The following is a 24,551-nucleotide window of genomic DNA, read 5'->3' as shown; positions in this document are numbered from 1 at the left end:
GCTGTCGCCAATCCCAGAGCTAACGAACGCCCTTCTACTATTTTTGTTCCACCCCGACGCTTCTCTCCGCGTTATCGCAACCCGACTGAGTGGAGAACTGCGGACGAACAGCCGATATGTTTCACCTGTTGCCGCATTGGTCATGTCGCCCGATACAGTCGCAACTCGTGGCCCTCAACACCATGCACGCCGACCAACCTGAACCGTTTTAATGGAAATGCCCGCAATCTTTCGCCCACCGTCGAGTCCAACAGCGCCGACAACTCTGCTAGGATCACGTGGTACAATCGCTCACCATCGCCGCGTGGACACCAGTCGCGCTCACCACAAACACGTCGCCCATCTTCCCGTTCACCACAGCCACGTCGCCTTTCGTCCCCTGTGGCATTTGGCCACAACTTTACGGAAAAATAAGAAATACAGCCCTCAGAGGTGGTGCTGCATTGCCCACTACTGCAGCAAATCCTCTGCCTGCGCTCACAAGGAGAAGCGTAATTGACGTTAAAATAGACGGCGTACCTGTCCAAGCAATCGTCAACACTGGAGCCCACGTTTCTGTGATGAGTGCTAGCTTACGTAGACGTTTAAAGAAGGTCCTCACCCCAGCAGCTGCCGGAGTGCTTCGTGTGCGACGGCGGCGTGCTGGATGTTCTTGGTATGTGTACTGCGCGTTTAAGTATAGCCGGCCGCCCTACTTCTGTTCTGTTTGCTGTAATCGACAACTGCCCTCATAACGTTATCCTTGGATTGGACTTTTTATCCACTCATTCTGCTCTCATCTACAGCGCGACCGGCATTCTTTAGGTGGAAATGCCTCAACTCGCTCATGCTCCGAGCACCGCCCCACCGCCCCACCGCACTTCTGCTCGCTTCACGATGTGCGTGTGGCACCCGGGCAGTTACTTGCGTCACTTCGACCACCCAGCCAGAGGTTCCTGACGGTGAATATGTGCTTCGCCCCATCGTCGACGTGCTTTTGAACTGGAACGTCGCTGTTCCGCATAGGCTGGTCACGGTTACTAATAACGACGTCGTTCTACCGCTTCTGGATTTCAGCCTGTGCCCTCAAGTGATCCCGGCCGGCATGTTCTTGGCCAGTGTTTCTAGTGGTTCCGAATTTGACATTGAGAGTCTTAATGCCCAGAGTGGTTCCTTGGCGCCCATTGCAGCTCACGGCTCAGGTTCCTTAACGGATGACTTCGCGAAAATGATTGCACCCGACCTCACCTCGGCACAGACCATGGACGTACGCTTTATTTTATTAGTATTATGGGGTTTTACGTACCAAAACCACTTTCTGATTATGAGGCACGCCGTAGTGGAGGACTCCGGATATTTCGACCACCTGGGCTTTCTTAAGCTGCGCCTAAATTTAAGTACACGGGTGTTTTCGCATTTCGCCCCCATCGAAATGCGGCCGCCGTGGCCGGGATTCGATCCCGCGACCTCGTGCTCAGCAGCCCAACACCATAGCCACTGAGCAACCACGGCGAGTGAACATACGTCTCCTGCTTCACTAGTACAGTGACATCTTTGATTTCAGCGACAGGCCTTCAGGCCAAACATCTGTTGTTCACCACCGTATAAACACTGGAAGCACGAATCCTATTCGTCGGCGTCCCTACCGCGTATCGCATGCCGAACGTGGAGTCATCAAATCAGTACTGGACAACATGCTCCGCAAAGGGTCATCGAACCATCAGCCAGCCTTCGGGCTTCGCCTGTTGTCTTTGTGACAAAGAAAGATGGTACCTGGAGCTTTTGCGTCGACTATCGCCGCTTAAGCAAGATCACGAGAAAAGACGTCCACCCACTACCACGCATCGATGACGCCTTGGACTACTTGCACGGAGCTAAATACTTCTCTTCCATCGATCTTCGATCCGAATACTAGCAGATTTCAATTGATGAAATGGACAGCGAGAAGACGGCCTTCATCACGCCGGATGGCTTATATCAGTTCAAAGTCACGCCCTTTGGCCTATGCAATGCTCCTGCGACATGTGAACGTAAGATGGACTCTCTTCTGCGAGGCTACAAATGGACCACCTGTCTTTGTTACCTTGACGACGTTTTTGCCACATTCGGCAGCCGCATTACTCGACTCACTGCCATTCTTGCGGTCTTCCGAAAAGCCGGCCTCCAATTGAACTCCACGAAGTGTCAATTTGGGCGCCGTCAGATTGCCGTGTTGTGACACCTGTTTGACGCATCCGGTGTTCAACCAGACCCGGAAAAAGTTCGCGCCGTACGCAGTTTCCCTGTGCCACATTCTGCTTCTTACGTGGGCTGCTTTGTCAGCCTAAGTTCTTAGTTTCGCCGTTTCTGCAAAAACTTCGCTGACGTTACTCGGCCTTTGGCAGATCTACTGAAGAACAGGCCATTCTCATGGAGCGCGGACGAGGCTCAAGCGTTCAGCGCCGTCATCGGGTTTCTGACCACCCCACCCTACTTGCCCACTTTGATCCATCTGCACCAACTGAAGTCCACACTGACGCAAGCGGCGATGGCATCGGTGCTATTTTCGTCCAACAACAGAATGGTGCCGAGTGCGTGATAGCTTACGCCAGCCGCCTGTTGTCACCTGCCGAGAGAAATTACTCCATTACCGAGTGGGAGTGCTTGGCTTTAGTTTGGGCTGTCGCCAAGTTCCAGCCACATTTGTACGGCCGCACATTTTCGGTTGTTACAGACCACCACCCACTCTGTTGGCTGTCTTCTCTCCGGGACCCGACAGGACGGCTTGGTCGCTGGGCTTTGCGGCTCCAGGAATTTTCATTTATTGTCAGTTACAAAACTGGACGCCTCCACAAGGACGCTGACTGCCTCTCTCTTCACTCCGTGGAATCCCATGATCCTGCTGCGCATGATCCGGTGACCTGTGTGATGGCTTTTACTGACATGACCGACAGGCGCGCTGAACAACAACGCGACAAATCCTTACAGTCCATCATCGCCGGAGTGCAATCTGGCAGCACTGACGACACGTGCCGCATGTTCGTGCTGCATGACGACATCCTCTACCACCGCAATATGACCCCTGACGGCCCTGAGTTGCTCATTGTCCTTCCTCGTCATTTGCGATCCGTCGCTCTCGAGCTTCATGATACACCGACGGCGGCACACCTTGGAGGTTTGCGTACATGCATACGACCGCGTACGACGCCGGTTCTTCTGGCCGGGTCTCTACCGCTCCGTGCGTCGCTATGTCGCAGCTTGCGAATTGTGTTAGCGCCGGAAGAAAGCTCCCCTGGCACCTGTCGGACGACTCCGTCCAATTTAAGTTCCCTCTGAACCAATCTTTCGCGTAGGCCTTGACCTGCTTGGCTCTTTTCCGACGACAACTAGAGGGAATAAGTGGATCGCCGTCGCTACTGATTACGCGACACGCTACGCAATAACAAAGGCGTTGCCGACTAGTTGCGCTACCGACGTCGCCGATTTTCTCCTTCATGACGTTATTCTCCATTGCCATTTGTTGGGCGTGTTGGTAAACTGAAAGCATATTTAGCGCCAGCAAACAAGGACGGAAGGGAAACGACACCACAATGCGCTAGCTTCAACAACTTGATTTTCAGGAAATACACCTATATAACCCATGCACAGTGGCGCCACCTTATCCAAATCTTACCCATCCAGAAAAGCCGTCTCCTTATCTAACAAGTCGACCGAAGGGGCACTAACACACGTGTCACTATTCCGCCAGATAGCCTGAGCCTCAATAATCTCTCGCACGTCTTTATCTTTGTGCTTCGCAAGAACCCGGCAGGATCCATACACCAGCGCACAGCCGCATTCCTGACAGTGGGTTGACAGATGACCGTATTGCTTATGTTCCCGTAATCGGTCATTAAGACATCTGCCTGTCTGTCCGATGTATTTTTTCCCACAGGAAAGCGGAAGCTCATATGCAACAGCTTCTACGCATCCCACTGGCGCTTTTCGATGATTCGTAGAGCATCCGGCAGCTGGCTTACGGTACGGGTCCGTTAATCGGCATATTTTCGCCAGCTTTTCTGGTGCGGAAAAGATCACTTTTGTGTCCACCCGGCTAGCCATTTTCTTAAGATTATGTGCCGTTCTATGCAGGTAGGGCACTACCGCTACCTTCCTTCTACGTCCCGTCTCTTGATTTGCCGTGTCCCCAGTTGTGCTATCCGACCTGCACCTTTTTAGCAGCCCCTCGACGACCGAAACTTGCACAGACTGCGGAAACCCTGCTGCTGATAACCTCACCGATTGATCCAGAAGACTCGTATAGATCTTATGGTGGCAAGACTTCTTTAGAGCATTTCCAAAGCATAAGTTGGCAATGCTCCTCTTGACGAGCTTCGAGCGGGCTGACCGGTACGATAACAGGGGCTTATTAGCTCTAGGTTTATACTCCCAGCACGTGTGCAGTTCCATAAACTCGAGCTGAATATCTAGGAAACGCAGCACGTTATTGGTGGGCTCTTCAATCGTGAGAGTAAGTGGGCTAAGGCCTGCAGAAAAAACTTCGTAAAGCTTGCCTACTGTAAAACGTGCGTCTGGTTCAAAAAGAGCGAGATAGTAGTCAACGTATCTGACAACTTTAACCACCCTGTACTCCGACAAGATACGGGACAGGTTTCTGTTATGGTGAGCTAGAAAAATGTCACTAAGTATGGGCGGCAAACATGAACCAATGCAAACCCCTTGCTTCTGAATGAATATGTCGTCATTCCATGCTGCATATGTAGAGTGAAGGTAGCAACTAAGCATATCTAAAAAGCCCTGAACGGACAAACCGGCTGAATTTTGGAACGGAACCACGCCATACTCGTCTATGCACTCTTTTACGCAAGTTATTAGTTTATTTTGAGGCAAGGAGTAGTACAAGTCCTTTATGTCAAAGGAGCAAGCTGATAAGCTTTTGTCAGAATTTTCTTTCAGGAAATCTACGATTTCTGCAGAGCTCCTAACCAAAAATGGGTCGTCAATATTAAGAATTCGGAGCTTATCTTGCAAGAAAAGAGCGAACTTTTTCTGCCATGACCCTGTTTCTGAAACTATTACCCTTAAAGGGTAATCGGGTTTGTGCGTCTTCGCACTAAACATAATTTGAAGGCAACCAGACTTCGCGTTGTCAATTTCACGAACCAACTGACGAAGGTCTGCCTTCTTACAAAGACGCTTTGCTTCTAGCTTGATTTTCCTGAGAGATACATTACTACACTGGTCGAACACAGAAGCAATCGCAGAGTAGGCTTTCGTATTAAAATCGCCTTCCTTGAGGACGACAAAGCCACCTTCCCTGTCCACTGGCAAAACACACAGACCGTTCTGCCTCAAAAACTAAGTTGTGCGCTTAACCGGTACACGTGAGACCATCGGTTTGTTGCACGAAACCACATCGACCCCTTCAGAGATACACCGGTTCACTTCACCTTGTGGGGCGCACTTTGAAATTCTTCGCACAATGCTTAGAAGTTCCGGCGCGCTCAACCTTGGTTCTACGGCGAACTTGGGGCCAAGTTCAAGAACACCTTCACCGATGTATGTAACACCGGTGTATGTAAATGGCGAACGCCGCGGTCAGTCTTTGAGTTGTAGAAAAGCTGAAAAAGGGGTTTGTTTGAGTTTTCGCGTAAGAGACACGTTTTCTCATATAGCCAAATTACAGTCCGAGAAATATCATGTCTGTAGGTTGCGTGTAAGTCGCAGTCTATGATTCTTCCACGTATTTTAGCTTGAGAAATTCATCGTACCTTGGTGGTCAAGCAGCGTACTGACAAGGAAAAGGCGAAGACACAAGAATACACGATACTCGCTGCACGACACTTGTATGTCTTCGCCTTGTCTTTGTCAGTGCGCTGCGTCACCCCCAACGTATGATGGTTAATCACTAGCTCGCCCAACTTTTCACATTATTGAGAAATTCAATTAATTCAGCAAATTCCTTACGTCACATGGAGGGCCTGAGCCGTGGTTCAAAATCTTTTTGCCAAAACGACGTCTGACGACGACACCGGATTTGCTTCAACACGGGCTCCTTAACGCTATTGTGTTAAAACGCATGCACTCTGGCTGGCTCAGGCAGCCTGTGCGTAACGAGAACAAGAAAACTCAAGAGGCTCAATATGTCCTCAGTGACGTCAGTCGCCTTTCAGATATAAAAGAACCAGGCAACGCATAGTTACGACTCTCGAGGAGCAGCGTGAATAGCGGCAAAGGGAAAAGACACGGCAATACGACCAGCGGCAACGAGTTGCGCAAATTATCATTGCTTCCATCACTCTAAATTACCATTACCACCATAACTCTATAGCAATAGGGCATCGCATACCCCCCTCAGTTGTTGTAGTGGTGGTTTTGATCAGTTTCGGTGGATGTACACTTTCACAGGGCCGGGACGGCGAGTAAATCTTTATCGAAGTACTCCAATACATGTTACAGACCAATAAAACAAGCGTAATTCCTTCTTCCACGTTCAATATATTGTATATGACTCCATAAAAAGACAAATAGTTTTGTTTATTGTCATTAAATATACAAAAACTTCGTGCGTTTCATAAAAACTTTTTGGGGGTGCTATCATACCAGGAGACTTATTCAATTTTTATGCGTGTTTCCTCTGTGTGTGGTTTCTTTAAACCTGTAAGAAAAAAAGATCAAGTTCTGATCTTGAACAATAGGCTGTTGCTACGTATTGGAGGGACAATATTCTCTCTATGAATATAACTGTTTCACTATATAATGGCTTGTCTACGGGGAAAGCCCGCTACGCGCCCGCAGGCGTACTAGGTTCGACGCGTTTCAAATTTTGAACCAGACAGTATTCCTTCAATAACTGAGGGATGTTATCTGTATAAATGAATATGGAACAAATTTTTTCAGAAAGACACATTTCAGATCTCTGAATGAAGCGTTAAGTCCATTTTTGGTAAAATGGTCCGCAAAACACAATTTTTTCTCTTTATTTCCTTTTTTGTTAACCATTGGATTTTTATGCAAAACAAGAACTAGCGACACCCAATGTTTGCTGAAGTTAGAGTTAAGTCCCCCAGAAGGAGCAGCAATGTTTTGGTTCATACGAGTTCTAGGCTTCCCATTCAAACCCAAATATTCTTTTCAGGGTAGGCTTTTCTTCTTACTCCTAAGCGGGCCACCGATCAACGACGAGAGGCCCGTAACAAAGGCCGCTGTTTGCCAGGAAGCCGTTGGTATTGTGCACAACTTTCATCGCCGGCAAGACGCGAAAGAGTCATTGTTCCGTTCATATCGCCTTTTTTTCGTGGATCTTCCAAGCGCCCTGCGCCAATGCATAAAGGCAGCTACGATCCCGCAAGGCTCCGACGGCAATCAAGACCCACCCAACATATTGCTGTGGGTCGAAGGGTGGTCATTGAGAGATGTGTTACTGAATGTAATAACGTGAAAAGGCCTGCTTCATTTTTAACTCCGACAAAGGAACCATACTAGGGCAGATGCGTCTCGGCAGCGAAGAGAGGCTGTAGAACGAGGCCGTGGCACGACAGCGAGATATATATATATATTTAACAGTCGATAGCAGCAAGATTTTTGTCGCTATGTGCCTCGTGAATAGCTCGTACGAACCGGCTGGATGTGATTCATTAGTTGGCGAAGCATCGCAGGGTTCGCTATGGAGAAGTTTATCAAGATTTATAAGCGTTATACAACCCTGTCTCACTCTAGCTTTCTTACAACATTAGCGAAACCTGCGCCATCACTTCGAAATTAGGCAGAAAGCTTTCAAAAATGTCATCATCATCATCATCAGCCTGGTTATGCCCACTGCAGGGCAAAGGCCTCTCCCATACTTCTCCAACTACCCCGGTCATGTACTAATTGTGGCCATGTTGTCCCTGCAAACTTCTTAATCTCATCCGCCTACCTAACTTTCTGCCGCCCTCTGCTACGCTTTCCTTCCCTTGGAATCCATTCCGTAACTCTTAATGACCATCGGTTATCTTCCCTCCTCATTACGTGTCCTGCCCATGCCCATTTCTTTTACTTGATTTCAACTAAGATATCAGAAACTCGCGTTTGTTCCCGCACCCAATCTGCTCTTTTCTTATCCCTTAACGTTATACCAATCATTCTTCTTTCCATAGCTCGTTGCGTCGTCCTCAATTTAAGTAGCATCCTTTTCGTAAGCCACCAGGTTTCTGCCCTGTACGTGAGTACTGGTAAGACACAGCTGTTATAAACTTTTCTCTTGAGGGATAATGGCAACCTGCTGTTCATGATCTGAGAATGCCTGCCAAACGCACCCCAGCGCATTCTTATTCTTCTGATTATTTCAGTCTCATGTTCCGAATCCGTCGTCACTACCTGTCCTAAGTAGATGTATTCCCTTACCACTTCCAGTGCCTCACTACATATTGTAAACTGCTGTTCCGTTCCGAGACTGTTAAACAGTACTTTAGTTTTCTGCAGATTAATTTTTAGACCCACCCTTCGGCCTTGCCTCTCCAGGTCAGTGAGCATGCATTGCAGTTGGTCCCCTGAGTTACTAAGCAAGGCAATATCATCATCGAATCGCAAGTTACTAAGGTATTCTCCATTAACTCTTATCCCCAATTCTCGCCAATCCAGGTCTCTGAATACCTCCTGTAAACACGCTGTGAATAGCATCGGAGAGATCGTATCTCCCTGCCTGACGCCTTTCTTTATTGGGATTTTGTTGCTTTCTTTATGGAGGACTACGGTGGCTGTGGAGCCGCTATAGATATCTTTTAGTATTTTTACATACGGCTCGTCTACACCTTGATTACGCAATGCCTCCATGACTGCTGAGGTTTCGACTGAATCAAACGCTTTCTCGTAATCAATGAAAGCTATATATAAAGGTTGGTTATATTCCGCACATTTTTCTATCACCTGATTGATAGTGTGAATATGGTCTATTGTTGAGTAGCCTTTACGGAATCCTCTCTGGTCCTTTGGTTGACGGGAGTCTAAGGTGTTCCTGATTCTATTTGCAATTACTTTAGTAAATCCTTTGTAGGCGACGGACAGTAAACTGATCGGTCTATAATTTTTCAAGTCTTTGGCGTCCCCTTTCTTATGGATTAGGATTATGTTAGCGTTTTTCCAAGATTCCGGTACGCTCGAAGTCATGAGGCATTGCGTATACAGGGTGGCCAGTTTCTCTAGAACAATCTGCCCACCATCCGTCAACAAATCTGCTGTTACCTGATCCTCCCCAGCTGCCTTCCCCCTTTGCATAGCTCCCAAGGCTTTCTTTACTTCGTCCGGTGTTACCTGTGGGATTTCGAATTCCTCTAGACTGCTCTCGCTTCCATTATCGTCGTGGGTGCCACTGGTACTGTATAAATCTCTATAGAACTCCTCAGCCACTTGAACTATCTCATCCATATCAGTAATGATGTTTCCGGCTTTGTCTCTTAACGCCAACATCTGATTCTTGCCAATTCCTAGTATCTTCTTCGCTGCTTTTAGGCTTCCTCCGTTCCTGAGAGCATGTTCAATTCTATCCATATTATACTTCCTTATGTCAGCTGTCTTACGCTTGTTGATTAACTTCGAAAGTTCTGCCAGTTCTATTCTAGCTGTAGGGTTAGAGGCTTTCATACATTGGCGTTTCTTGATAAGATCTTTCGTCTTTTGCGATAGCTTACTGGTATCCTGTCTAACGGAGTTACCACCGACTTCTATTGCACACTACTTAATGATGCCCACAAGATTGCCGTTCATTGCTTCAACACTAAGGTCCTCTTCCTGAGTTAAAGCCGAATACCTGTTCTGTAGCTTGATCTGGAATTCCTCTATTTTCCCTCTTACCGCTAAATCATTGATCGACTTCTTATGTAGCAGTTGCTTCCGTTCCCTCCTCAGGTCTAGGCTACTTCGAGTTCTTACCATCCTATGGTCACTGCAGTACACCTTGCTGAGCGCGTCCACATCTTCTATGATGCCAGCGTTAGCGCAGAGTAGAAGGTCTATTTCATTTCTAGTCTCGCCGTTCGGGCTCCTCCACGTCCACTTTCGGCTATCTCGCTTGCGGAAGAAGGTATTCATTATCCGCATATTATTCTGTTCCGCAAACTCTGCTAATAATTCTCCCCTGTTATTCCTAGTGCCATATTCCCCCACTGTTTTGTCTCCAGCCTGCTTCTTGCCTACCTTGGCATTGAAGTCGCCCATCAGTATACTGTATTTTGTTTTGATTTTACCCACCGCCGATTCCACGTCTTCATAGAAGCTTTCGACTTCCTGGTTATCATGACTGGATGTAGGGGCGTAGACCTGTACAACCTTCATTTTGTACCTATTATTAAGTTTCACAACAAGACCTGCCACTCTCTCGTTAATGCTATAGAGTTCCTGTATGTTACCAGCTATGTTCTTATTAATCAGGAATCCGACTCCTAGTTCTCGTCTCTCGGCTAAGCCCCGGTAGCACAGGACGTGCCCGCTTTTTAGCACTGTATATGCTTCTTTTGGCCTCCTAACTTCACTGAGGGCTATTATATACCATTTACTGCCCTCTAATTCCTCCAGTGGCACTGCTAGACTCACCTCACTAGATAACGTTCTAGCGTTAAACGTTGCCAGGTTCATATTCCAATGGCGGCCTGTCCGGCAGCGTCGCAGATCTGACAGCCGCCGTGGTCAGTTGCTTCGCAGCTGCTGGAGACTGAGGGCCGGGTTTGATTGTTGTGTTCATATAGGAGGTTGTGGCGAAGTACTGCACCAGGGTGGCCAATCCTGCTCTGGTGAGGGAGTACGTTACCAGTTCTGGTCACCGGGAGCAGGCCACACTCCAGGCCTGTTTATGCAATTTTATCAACACGCGGATTTTTTTTTTAAATCGGTACATCGGCAAATACACTCGGTGGAAAATTGCGCGGCACCGGGATTCGAACCACGGACCTCTTGCACGCGAGGCAGGTGTTTTACCTCTACGCCACCGCTGCACCAGTCCGCAAAAATGTGGTTGTCCCTATACTGATATTCTCTTCAGAGGAGTACACATGGAAATAATTCATTCAAAACTTCATTCAATAATTCAAAACAATGCCTGCTTTCTTGATATTTAGAGTAACAGTATATAAAAAGAAATATTCTTGGGCGCACAAATGACTGTTTATAGGACCATGTAAACATGCGTTTTTTTTTTCGTTAGATGCCGGTTGTTTGTTTAGGGGTGTTCGGTCCGAGGTTAAAACAACAGTGGGCACAGAGCACGGCGCTCATTGTATCGTGGAGCCCAGGCACCTGGCGATACGGAAACTCACAGAAAGTACTCACGAGCATAACACTTATTTAGCTCCCCACTTAGAAGTGGTCACCAAGTGTCACAATGGCGATCCAGAGGACCGCGACGTGTACTAGCGGTGGTGCTGGCTGCTTTGTGTTGGTCTAATCGTCCGGTAGCAAACGCGGAAGCTGTCACCAAGTGAATGTTTCGCTACCGCTACCGTAATGGTCACGGCTAGCTGGCTGGTTTTGTTGATGTGGTTTCTGTGAATGCGGACAACCTATTTTTCGGAGATGATTACCTACTAAAGAAAGCCAACTTCCCTGGCGATCGTTCCCTTTCCGTGCACAGTCGCCTGCCAAGTTTCAGACGTATACGCTACCAGTGTTGCCCTAATTTTTCAAGCGTGTCGTTAAAGTGAGACGAAAATGTCGCTAAATTTTGGATAATTTTTGCGGCGACTTCGCTAATATTATCGTTAAAGCTTTTGATTAAATTTTAGGAAAAGTAATCGTTTGCAAATATTACAATATACCCTCGCCCATCGTAACTCATTTATCTACAGGTATTACGTTCTTATAGGCTTCGTGTGAATGAGGAATGAAGTGTGAACTTACTAGCGGTGTGTGGTAGCCTTTTGATACCTCAGGTTTCAAAGTTCCAAGTGCCACACTATTGAAAATAATACAAGCAACCTGCTTCTTCTAGCACCGCAAGGACACTTGGCTTGCAGTATCACTCAATTTTCGGAGTTGTCGGCACTCCAGAAATGATAGCAAAATTCTGCAAGATGCACTAGGTGCACAAGGTCTTGCATGGCGATAACAATTACGTCACCTTAATGCAGGTTTTTCTTGCCATTTTCATAGTGGTTGCACTTCTTCCGTCTTCTGCGTTTGTGTCTATTTTCTTAATGTGCAAGCGCCTAAGATGAAGGAAAACTAAGTATTCACGCCGAAACATGAGCATCACCCATGTTATCTACGTGCCGGTATGCTTTAATAAATGCTTATTTTCCGCAGGCGCACGAACGATAAGGAGACGGGACTACCTTTTCTTTATGAATTATTTTAACGACACGAAAACAGGCACCACACAGAGAACACGACACATACAAGTCTGTGAGGTGTTGTTTCTGTAGGGTTTTGTGATCTTGTGTGGTGCTGGTAAATGCAATGTATAGTCAACTGCACCTAAATGTTCGGCATCAAACCCTTTTACATAAACTTTATCCCTAGCGAATGTCTGCTTAAAAAAACAATGCGCTCTATTTTGTCGATTTCAGCCGTATCGTACAAAGCACTCATTAGGTGCCCACTGAGTTGTTCTCGAAGAAGGTTTCTGTTTATTCACACAGCTACATGAGTAGCTTTGTTTGGAAGCCCGAATGTAGAACTAAGGTAAGTTGCCACATAGGATATTAAATACTGCCACAGGCGAGATGAGTTGCAAAATATTATTGCGGACATTAACCAAAAAATTAGAAGAGTGTGGCTAAATATAACTATGCAGAAGACAATTAGCCTGGCAAGGAGACACGAATCCATGAGCGCTAGTCAGCCTCTAGAGTCTGTAAAGGGGTAAGTTGATCTAGGTCGATTGCTCATAGGCGACCCTCACCTTCGGAATGAAATTTAAAGAACAAACATGGGTTGGAGTGCGTACGCAGGCATTGCCAAATCCTGACAGGGAGCTTGCCACTGTCGTCAAGAAGAAAAGTGTACAATCTATGCATTATACCAGGACTAAGATATGCGCCAGAAATTGGGAGATTAACAAGGAAGCTCGAGAACAAGTCAAGGAACACGCATAGAGCGATGAAACTAAAAATGTTAGGTGTAACGCTAAGAGACAGGAGAGTGGTGTGGATTACAGAGCAAACGTGAATAGCCAATATTGTAGGAGACAAGAAAAACGAACATGGATCTTGACACGCCATGTAATGGGTAGAGTAGATAACCGGTGGACGATTAGGGCTACAGAACGGGTACCAAGGGAAGGAGAGCGCAGTGGAGGATGGCAGAAAATTAGGTGGGCTGATGAAATTAGGAAATTTGCAGGCACAAGTTGGAATTAGCTAGCCCAAGACAGGGGCAATTGGAGATCGCCTTCGTCGTGCAGTGGAAATAAGCATAGACTGCTGCTGACGATGATGATATTGTTGATAATGATTTGATATTTTTTTGCTGAATGACGTCTATTTCACTTTTTTTATTACTATGACGATGCCTAACAATAACTAGCAGTAAGGACCTGTTAAATCAATGGGAATTGTTTCTCATTGCTTTACTGTTTTTGGCAACTATGGAACTGGCAGTCTTGCTGGCGTTCATCTGTACTCGTGGCATAGTTTGCAGTTCTTAGCAGCTTCTTCTAAATTATTTTCAAAAAGAGGACACCGAAGCTAGGTTCTCACGTAGCCGTTCAACACTGCGTTGTCACTGTGGTAGTACTGAAGGATGTGAAGAAAGCCTATTCGTGCAGCTTCCAGGATAACTGCTCTAGATCCCCGTAATAAGCATACTAGCAAACTCTTTAGTTACTGCTTTATGTTAAGTGAGCTATCATTGCACACTGTAATGTCTTTTGGTGACCGCAAGTCTGTTGACCTGGAATGCATTTGTGGGAATTCGAACAACTCCAGCAACTTTTGCACATAGCTGAGAGAACAGTCTATGCCAGATCGCCAATGCGCCCACAGCTGAGGTATTGACCGTCTGTAATATCAAGACGTTGCGAGAAGGGCATGACTCGTTATCTCCTTGCAATGGTAATCTGCTCAAGCACTCTTTGCTTTCGGTTTCCTGGGCTGTAAATGGCGTCGTAGTTATACGTCGACAAGCTGCGGGACCATCTACTATAATTGTGTTTAGAAGATGTGCTGCTGCCGCTTGTTTTTGCTTTTTGAGTTGTTTCGAGACTGTGTTTTTCATCCACTTTTATTTCCCTTCAATTTATTCTTCCCACATTTCAATTAGAAAATAAATCTCCGCGATCAGTTCATGATGACTTTTGCCTTTGTTGCTGTTATAGACACGCCATATTGCTTAAGATATTTGGAATTCGGTATGGTCATTGAGACATTTCCATCGCTCCGGTTATACGCGACATACCAAGTCTCCGACCAATCCCGCTCGCCCGGGTTATTCACGACCCTGACGGCCTGAGACGACTATGTGACAACGACGCAGTGACGACGATGTAATGACGAAGAAGGAATGACGTCGATGGAGTGACGAAGGTGATATGACAACGATAACATCATGACAATAAGGTGACAGTTCTGAGATTAACACAATGATATAACGGCGACAGCATGACGTCGACGGCATAAGAATATCGGAGGACGATGACATGAAAAGAATCTGATGACGACGATGGCGTCCCGATGACGGTAAAAAGAGAATGGCAAGCCGAAGCTGGAATGACGACGATGAAATGACTACGACGGAATAATGATGACGATATCGCAACGAATGCATAATAGCGTCGTTGTAACAGCGACGAAATTACAACAATGACAACAGTGCGTAACCATCACTGAATGGCGACAGCATGATTACGATGGAATACAATGAAGGAATGACGTCGATAGAAGGCATAAGGCAGCATGACGACGCTGGCATGATGGCAATTGAATGACGTTTCTTCAATGATGTTGATCGTGCGACAACATGACGATGACGCCCCGTCGTCAATGGAAGGACAACGACGGCATGAAATAAGTCGGATGAAGACGCTAAAATGGCGACGATGTAACTTATGACAGCATCACCGCCACTGGTATATTCATAGTTGACCATGGTAGTATAAGTAGTAGAAAACTTCGATCACTAGGTCAGCGTAAGAGGACGGACGGACGTATGGATGGATGGATGGATGGATGGATGGATGGATGGATGGATGGATGGATGGATGGATGGATGGATGGATGGATGGATGGATGGATGGATGGATGGATGGATGGATGGATGGATGGATGGATGGATGAATGGATGGATGGATTAGAAGTGTCTTAAATAGGCAAACAATGACAATCCTGTCAGCAAGTAATTTACTTTATGCTTTCTTTGTTTTCATTGTTTGTTGGCTTCATATGATTGCCTTCACTTTTCAGTCTTAGCTTCCTAAGGATGTTTCATGATGACGTACACGAACGTGCGCACAAAGAATATCTGGGGCCTCGGGGAATTCTGCCCGGGTGAGTACGTCAGCGTACTCGTGGCGAGATATTCGAGCATGTCATAGGATCCATGTGCTTTCGAAGTTCTTAGTGCAGTAACCGTTTTAGGTGTTCGCCGTGTCCTTCTGTGATTCATTGGGCCTGATATGTCGGCACATCTCCTGAAAGTAGTGAAATGTTGTTGAGCGGTGGCAAGGTAATGCGTTTGATTCAGTCGAAACCTCAGCAGTCATGGAGGCATTCCGGAATCAGGGTGTAGACGAGCCGTAAGTAAAAATACTGAGATATCTATAGCGGCTCCACAGCCACCGTAGTCCTCCATAAAGAAAGCAACAAAATCCCAATAAAGAAAGGCGTCAGGCAGGGAGATACGATCTCTCCGATGCTATTCACAGCGTGTTTACTGGAGGTATTCAGAGACCTGGATTGGGAAGAATTGGGGATAAGAGTTAATGGAGAATACCTTAGTAACTTGCGATTCGCTGACGATATTGCCTTGCTTAGTAACTCAGGGGACCAACTGCAATGCATGCTCACTGACCTGGAGAGGCAAGGCCGAAGGGTGGGTCTAAAAATTAATCTGCAGAAAACTAAAGTACTGTTTAACAGTCTCGGAAGGGAACAGCAGTTTGCAATAGGTAGTGAGGTACTGGAAGTGGTAAGGGAATACATCTACTTAGGACAGGTAGTGACTGCGGATCCGGAACATGAGACTGAAATAATCAGAAGAATAAGAATGGGCTGGGGTGCATTTGGCAGGCATTCTCAGATCATGAACAGCAGGTTGCCATTATCCCTCAAGAGAAAAGTTTATAACAGGTGTGTCTTACCAGTACTCACGTACGGGGCAGAAACCTAGAGGCTTACGAAAAGGGTTCTACTTAAATTGAAGACGACGCAACGAGCTATGGAAAGAAAAATGATAGGTGTAACGTTAAGGGATAAGAAAAGAACAGATTGGGTGAGGGAACAAACGCGAGTTGATGATATCTTAGTTGAAATCAAGAAAAAGAAATGGGCATGGGCAGGACACGTGATGAGGAGGGAAGATAACCGATGGTCATTAATGGTTACGGAATGGATTCCAAGGGAAGGAAAGCGTAGCAGAGGGCGGCAGAAAGTTAGGTGGGCGGATGAGATTAAGAAGTTTGCAGGGACAACATGGGCACAATTAGTACATGACCAGGGTAGTTGGAGAAGTATGGGAGAGGCCTTTGCCCTGCAGTGGGCATAACCAGGCTGATGATGATGATGATGATGAAGAAGGTAATGGATTGCTGTAGCTCTGTTGTGGGTTGTGATAACGCACCGCGTGAACAAATTCTTTCAGTTTTGGGTCCGCTCTACTCTGGTGAGCAAATATACTCTTTGCGCAAGCAACTGCAAGATTGTGGTGGCAGTCCAAGATAATATCGTTCCATGATGGTCCCTATCATTCGCGTCCACATAATAGATTCCTTGTTGCGGCGGCTCTTTGGAGATCATCTTTTCAATGAGTTCGCTCTTCTCTCGCCTTTATTTTTCGCTTTTGTTAAGATGTACACTGCGAGGAAAGGTGGCACCCGACGGCGTTGGTGTGCTTCTTTGGTGATGTGTGACCTCGTGATGAGGTATGGGTTTGATGTCACAGTCTGTCCAAGGCTCGTTAGTATCCGAAAATTCTGCGATATCGTTTGTGCATTCTTAACTGGTCAGATGGGTGAGCGCAAATATATGTGTAGAATAGCAAGTGCTAGCTGAACCCCGAGATTTGTCCGTGCCTCTCCGCGGCGCGTTCGAAAACACAGAAGTCGGTGGCTGGCACTTTATATAAATTTACTTGCTGGGCAGGTTTTGCTACACTAGCTCGCGAATATTGTCTGCGCTTGAGCGATCCAGTGCTGTGGATTGTTGTGGTTCGTTGTAGAATTTTCGTTGTAGAGGTGAGTCGATAAAACTTGCGTTAGGATTAAAAGTTTTTTTCATCCATCTCACAGGCCTTGACAAAAAAATGAAGACAGTGAAAGCTTTAAAAAGCTGCTCGGTGTCCTTAAAACTTGCGATTTTAAATGTTTTTGTTAAGTGGCTTCAAATAAATTTAGGATGTTCGAACTTGTATTTACAGAGAGACTGTAAATTGTTAGTGAAGTGGCTATTCTTCTGATACTACTTACAAGGTAGAGACCCCCAAAATATGATTGGAGGAATAGTAAGATATGCAGAGTTTACAAGTGTTCAACTTGCAGTGAAATGAAAAAAAGAATGCACTGACCTTGAGAGGAACGATCAGTCTCCGAGAATTCGTTCGATGAACTGCCGCGCACCACGTCCGCGTGGCCAAACGTCGAGGCCGTCCCCTCACTCTCGTCGCTTTCATCACTGGACAACCTGCATCATGGCAGAAGGAGAAAAGGCAATGCAGTATTAAGTGGTGACTTCTATACGCAAGCAATTAGGCCGAAAGTACGAATAATCTCTGCTACGTTAGAACGACGAAACCACGTTGTTCTTTCAAGCTATAACCGTCTTCTAAGAAAGTTTGCATTCACAATTACGCTGCGCTTTACTTGCTTCACTCACCTTCCTTTCTGCGTCAATATTACATGTCCCTACACAACAACTAAGGCATGCTTCATAAGGTTTGTGACCGAACACGTGAATGAACACCTGTTGAATGTGCTGAAACATGTGTTGTTCAATGAAACGGTGTGTTACAGAATGAATTGTCTGCCAAATGCCAAAGGCAAGAAAATTCGACAGTTTACTATCGGGTCTGTTCTTTTATAAGCCAGATTGATTTAAAAATTGCATATACAATAGGTGTAATTCGTCCTGTTCAGATGGATTATTCAAAAAGGCAGACGTATACACTACCAAACAAATCGCAATATCAACTTAGTTGATAAAAACGTTCAGAAATTAGCTTGATAGCTGTCCTTTTCAGAGCATATGCTATAATTCCAAACTCTGTAGCGCCAGAGAAATCGATGCGATCGCTTTAGGAAAGAAGACGACGTCAGGCGATGGCACGAGCGGCGCGGGGGCTTAATTGGCTGGGAACTGAAGAAATAAACGGTCAGTTGAATTTGAGCTCTTGTACTGGAATAACACCTCGTTGTCTCTCTATCATGTGCTCTAAAATTGGTGACCCCGACGAGATACGAACACGCAAACTTCGGAATCTGCTGATAACGCGCCACACCGATGAATCATGATTTCGTGCGCTTCCGAGATATTCAGCCCCAAAATATACATTGGCGTTCTGGTTAAAGTGATCCCGAACGGCTAGAAAGATGGTAGTAGGGACAATGTGGACCATAACGCCAACGTGGATTCTTCGAGATTGTAGTCTCAGGATTGCTGCTAGACAAATATGAAGGCAACATGTTTCGGCTTCAATTTAGCAAATACAACATAAGCCCTAAGCAAATCGTAAAAAAATATACTGGAATTTGGAATTAACTATCATAATATTGCGATTTCTCTGGCACACAGAGAAAACCCATTTCACAGCCACCGTAGCGCACACATTTCTGTGCAAGTTACCAAACGCGAATAAAGTCCAATAGCACAGTGCTAAACGCATACAGCTTCCAAATGCGCACTTGAGAGCTGGGACGTGAGGTATATTAACTATGGTAGTCTGGACGGAAATTTCTTCTTTCCCTCATACGGTGAGTGCAGAGGAGGTGGCTTTGTTTGAGACCAAACGGTCAAGATGGACGGACGCAACAAACCTAGCTTCGACCATTTATGTATTATTGAATTCATCAAGCAAACGGGGCAGACACAGGCGCACAAGTCATTCTACCAGGAGCCAGAAGAACTGCGCGACAAAGCACACAGACGTTGTATCACAGTGTTTTACTCCTCTTATCTGTGAGCTTCTGACCACCCATGCTTGTTCATCGCAAGGAATGGCAAGTATGTCAGGTGAACTCACATCCAAGAGGCGAGATCTACGGCAACAAATTTCCAGTTTCATGTAGTCGACCAATGTCGAAAGCACAAGTCCGGGTCATAAGAAACCCTGTTTACCATTTTATTTGACGAAAGGTATGGTCCTCCCAACATTACGAGGTGTTTCGCTCGATGCTGATGTAGAGTCCAGCTCGTAGCGGGTGCACCTATATATGCTTTGTACTGAAATTATTGTGACCGCTGTCTTAGGATACTCGCATGTCGAGAAGCTGCGTAAACAAGAATCGTGACAGCACGAGAGCATGACAAGCGCGTCTTGCCCTGAGTCAGAAATAGATTATTGATAATCCGGTAGAATACGGTTCCCAACAAAAGCAGAAAGATGCACTTGAGGAGAGCAGAATTTGGCGTCAATTGGTGGTGCATATTTGACTATGGCGAAGCGCGATAGATGGGACAAAGGAAGGCGACACAGATGGCAGAAGCGGTACTAACTGTACACCTTCTTTGGAAATTTTCGCTGCAGCAGGACAATGCGCGCATGCGCCCAAAACACACTGATGGCAGCAATAAAAAGAACAGACAAAAAAGAAACAAAAAGCAAGGCGATAAAGAAAACATTACGTACAACGCGTGCATAATCTCTTCATGAAACGGGGTAACCGGGAAGCATGTATACGCTGTCAAGTGCGTACAACTGGCACAAGAGGCCTAAAAAGACAAAATAGATGTGAATGAAGCGGCTTAAGTGTGGCTACCCATGAATCCCCTTCGCTACTTAACAGTGATCCTGAAACCACACTAACGCACATATAGGATCTAGCATTTTCGATTAACACCGCTTTCAAATGCTTTTGTAGTACATTCGTTTTGCAACAACCATTAACTCCTGCATGCTTCAACCGCAGGTAGCAACCGGAACTTTTCCACTGTAAAGCAAGATTCGAGCCTACTCATTATTTCGAACGCCTAAAGTGCTGGAGCCGCCTGTCGCTCAGGCACTGGCCAGGTTTGTCCAAAGTAAACCGTAGCACAGCTTAAAGGAATTCTCTACGCGACACAGGTAGCGTACAGCACTTACTGATACACGTGTTTCTTCGTACAGTAATTCCTTACTTGACTTCGCGTGGCGCGTTTGCACAGTAGTGCCAATTTTGCAAGCCGCAGAAAATCCAAAGATCCACCCCATGCTTCCTTTCGATTTTCATTAGGTTGTCGGAAACCTTATGCACACATGGCACAACCTCAAACAAGGGCCTCTTCTGCGGGTTTTTTGCGCAGCTGATTAAGCAGCGCATGTGGGAAACCCGGCGGCTGCAACCTTAATGTTTGGGGACCGAACTTTTCCATTACCCTGTGAGGACATGACTTGAAAACAGCTGATATGAAAAATGGTTTAGTGATTCCCTTGTGATTTCCAGATGCGCCTGCGCGCATTGTCCTGCTGCAGCAATATTTTCTAATAAACGCTTAAAGTCTTTAGCAGCGCTTGTACCCTCTGTCTCGCCTTCCGTTGTCCCGTCTGTCGCATTTCACCGTAGTCAATTATGCAGAAAGATGTACAAGTGTCAATATGGCGCACTAACGTCATCGTGATCGCCATGTTTGAGTACTGGCACCGTGAGAAACGACGTTACGAGCAAAAAAATTGAAGGACGCTTAGGCTTAGGCTTTAAGAATGGGACGCGATAGCATTTAAAGATCCCTGACTGCTTCTCACGCTTTCTAGCAACTGGAGCTTGTGTAACCGTAATGTTTAGTGGGAAACGCTCACAGCGAACCTTACGCACGAAGGGCCGAGCTTTCTGGTAGAAACGCGGCCTCTTGCGCGGGCCGCGGATGCGAACGTCATCTGGATGGTGTTGCAAGGAACCGGGCGCGCCGCTCTATCAATGGTAGAAACGCTGGGAAATGGGTGTGTTTTTGAGTTTTCGCGTAACAGAATTATGTTTTCTCGCATATGGAAAATATAATTCGACGCCATCATGTCTGTAGGTTGTGTATAAATCGTACTTTTGGTTTTTTCTGACGCATTTTACTTTGAAAAATTCAGTGAGTTCAGTAACGTCATTGCGCTACGGGGAGGGCCTGCGTGGTTGGGTATATGCGTGGTTCCGAATTAATTATCACGAGATTTTCTGCGACACGGGGCCCTTAAGGTTCTCACACCAACATGTTATCGTCGTCGAACACTGTCGTACACCCTCGAGCCCTATCGGGGTCCGCAGACCACCACTTCAAAAGCCTGCGTTTACGAAAGAGCGCAATCGCGGTTCGCTGCACTCAAATATTTGATAGAAAAGCGACGCGACAAAAATATATCGCGCGAAACGAGTGGAACGAATTACGTAAGGAATAAAGCGGGACGAAGAGAGGCCTAGGAGGACGACTTGGTATATTCGATATCACGTGTTCCAATCGGCAACGCCGGTGTTCTCGTTCATTTCTTTATGGATTATATACCAAGCATAACGGGGAAAGGCAGAACCACTCACAAAGCACAAAGGACAAGAAGAGAGGTTCACACCACGACTCAGGCTACGTCAGGATACGCTACCAGTCGTTGTGGTGTGAACCTCCTTTTTTGTCCTTTGTGTTTTGTGACTGGTTTTTCCTTCATCTATGTACCAACTGGCCCGGATTTCAACCCTTCGGGACAGGCAGCGCACAATGGGACGCGCGAGCACTTGGCGATGTAACGGGAGAAGCAACGCGCCGGCGCTGTCGATCACATTCGTGAGCCACGGAAAGGGCTCCGCGGGAGCGCGTCCTCACCTTCGCCTCGGCTCTCGCTGATTAGCTGTCCATTTGCGCGGCAAGCGTGGTCACCATAGGGAGCCGTAATGCACTCGCACAGGCCGGGCACGCGATGCTCCCGAACGCATTATGCGTTGCCCCAGCCTCCGAAGTCAATCCCGCGCGGGGCTCCAATCGAGCGGACCTAATGGCGCTAATGAAAGGGGCGCACGCGTCGTGGAACTTGCGTGCGGCGCCTCGACTCGGCGCAGCGCCAACCGCGGAACCAACGTTGTCCGCTGCGATTAATTCGCTGCTGCGCGTGCCACTCTACGCGGGGCGCGGAGTAAAGGGACGGTTCCCAGTGCCAGCCAAATGCCACTTCTCCGCAGGTGCACGCTGAACATTTTCTCGTCTTCCATCTCTTCGATGTATCTGAGCCACCGTTGAATGCAATGGAGGCCGCGCTAAGTGCGAATGCGCATGGTTCTTGCGACATCATCACCAGGGCTGAGCAGAGACGGCATGCGAAGCTTACGTTCCGTGGCACTAAACTAGCTCGCACCCGAAGGAATATAATCTTGACGACGGCAGCGCGTTGAATGCCTCGGCTCTCGTGCTGCAATGAAAGCAGCTCCGCGAGGCTCCAAACTTGTACAAATCATCACTAATTAACTCGTCCGAGAGGCGAGGGAAAGAGCCATTGATTTAGCCGAGCAGCATGCTGATGAGATGTTCTAACTACGGCTGTGGCCATTGTGTCTATTTCAAGCAAGCGCGTGTCTGTGCCTTTGCAGTGAATATTAAAAAAAAAAAAGGCCGTACTGTGCTTGTGACTCTCTTTTTTCTGTACTTTGACATTCTTCTTCCCGCAAGCGATCGATGCTGTGTCACAAAGTTATTTTTCATTGCCCATGCTTGGAGGTTTAGCATAGTACATCTAGAATAGGAAAACTAAGGGAGAATAATTATACACTGTTTTCCTTTGTCAATTAGCGAGAGATTGTAGGCTTTTCATTCTTTCTATTCACTACTTGATGTCCTCCCACAGCAGTGATGGTTGAGACCTTAATAGGTCTGCCGAAATTTCTACATAACTTTACTCAGGATTTATTATAAAACAGTGCCAGTTTACAGAATGTAGCTGAGATAAGTAGATTTTATTCATTAGGAAAGTTAGAAGCGCCACATTATTAGCAGGTTTTATTTTTTTATTCAGTTTCCATATAAGTTGAACGCCAGTTGAAATTATATGGGAACTGCATAAAAGCCGTTGCAGCTGGGTGTTATTTATTGTCCCGTCAGTTTATTTTTTTCGTACTATATAGCGATGCTACCACCATATGTGATCGCCGGCTCCTTGTGAGCCTTGAGTAATGAAAACCCCGCATGGCACTAATCGTGATGAAACACAATACAATCTCTCCAACTAAATGCATGACCACAACATTTACAATACTGCAAGAATGTTAAAGTGTACAATAACTCAAAAAGGTGCCCGTTGTGCTACGCCGTCCGATGTGCGAAGCAGTCGTACAGGTTTATAAAGGAGCACCGATCACTAAGATCACTTAAAACGTCATGGCAAACATTCTCGGCCGGTTGCCTTAAGTGAGCAGAGGTCGCTGACTTTAAGTTCAATCCCATAATCTACATAATTAGCAGCAGCAGCAACAAAAACAAAAAAGCGAAAAGAAAATAGAACACGCACATCAGGCATATGAGACCTTCCAGAGTCAAAACCAAATTCTAGCGTAGCTCTTCCTTTCAAAAATTTGCAGTAATTTTGTAAATTAACCACAGGCTTCAAAAACATGTACGCAAATGTGTGGCACCATTAAAATCTTGCCCACATATTACCATTTCGAGCACCTCTATAGGAATTTCTCGGAAAGGTGGTAATCCTTCCACACGCGTTTTAGTTCGCGAGAATAATGGCCCTAATTTTCTTCCCATGTCCGCTGTATGTGATCTCGGCGGCGTTCATAGCTATCTCGTTATGGTGGACTGAATTCTGCATTTTTCGTAAAAACACAATTACAACGATTCCGTTTACTCGCACAGTGGTGAGCCTGTAATTAGTTCCCTCACATAGATCCCTACACATTACCAACTGGTGTACAGGGTAAACCTACTACGAACCTCTTATAACGCAGTTATATAGCCTCCCCCGCCCACCTATGCTATCCCCTGTTTAACAAGCTTGGAATGACAAGAAGAAAATTCAAGCACTGATTTCTTTGCCCTAGGCCAACAGTGCCAACAGACGTGCTCCTCCTGGAACGTTAAGCACCGATCTAGAAATGGTAATCTGATGTTGTGGATAAGCTCAAGCGTGAGACCAAGAACTCTTCCACATTCCCTAAAAACTTTTAAAAAATCCGTAGTTTTTTTGGAGTCATTATCGCAAGAACAAAACACTAGGTACATCATCGTATGGAAAGGTATGCACAACCGATTCCTTAAGAATGTTTTGTAGCTTTCTATTGACGCCACTTAGATAAATATGACTCAGAACTGGAG

General features: G+C 46.3%; 1 protein-coding gene across 2 annotated transcripts in view; it reads right to left on the bottom strand.

The window, feature by feature from the left end:
- Positions 1–24,551, bottom strand: part of LOC126529843 (cell adhesion molecule Dscam1-like) — a 1,068,543-nt gene that overhangs the window by 34,727 nt on the left and 1,009,265 nt on the right. For both annotated transcript variants that reach the window (XM_055070116.2, XM_055070117.2), the window contains one exon: positions 17,644–17,759. In XM_055070116.2, the coding sequence (XP_054926091.1) occupies positions 17,644–17,759 (116 nt within the window). The remainder of the gene's footprint in view (positions 1–17,643; positions 17,760–24,551) is intronic.

Source organism: Dermacentor andersoni, chromosome 5 (assembly GCF_023375885.2).
Source record: "Dermacentor andersoni chromosome 5, qqDerAnde1_hic_scaffold, whole genome shotgun sequence".
In the NCBI taxonomy this organism is placed as follows: domain Eukaryota; kingdom Metazoa; phylum Arthropoda; class Arachnida; order Ixodida; family Ixodidae; genus Dermacentor; species Dermacentor andersoni.
Note: the sequence above shows the minus strand (reverse complement) of the source record. Positions and strands in the feature narration are given on the sequence as shown.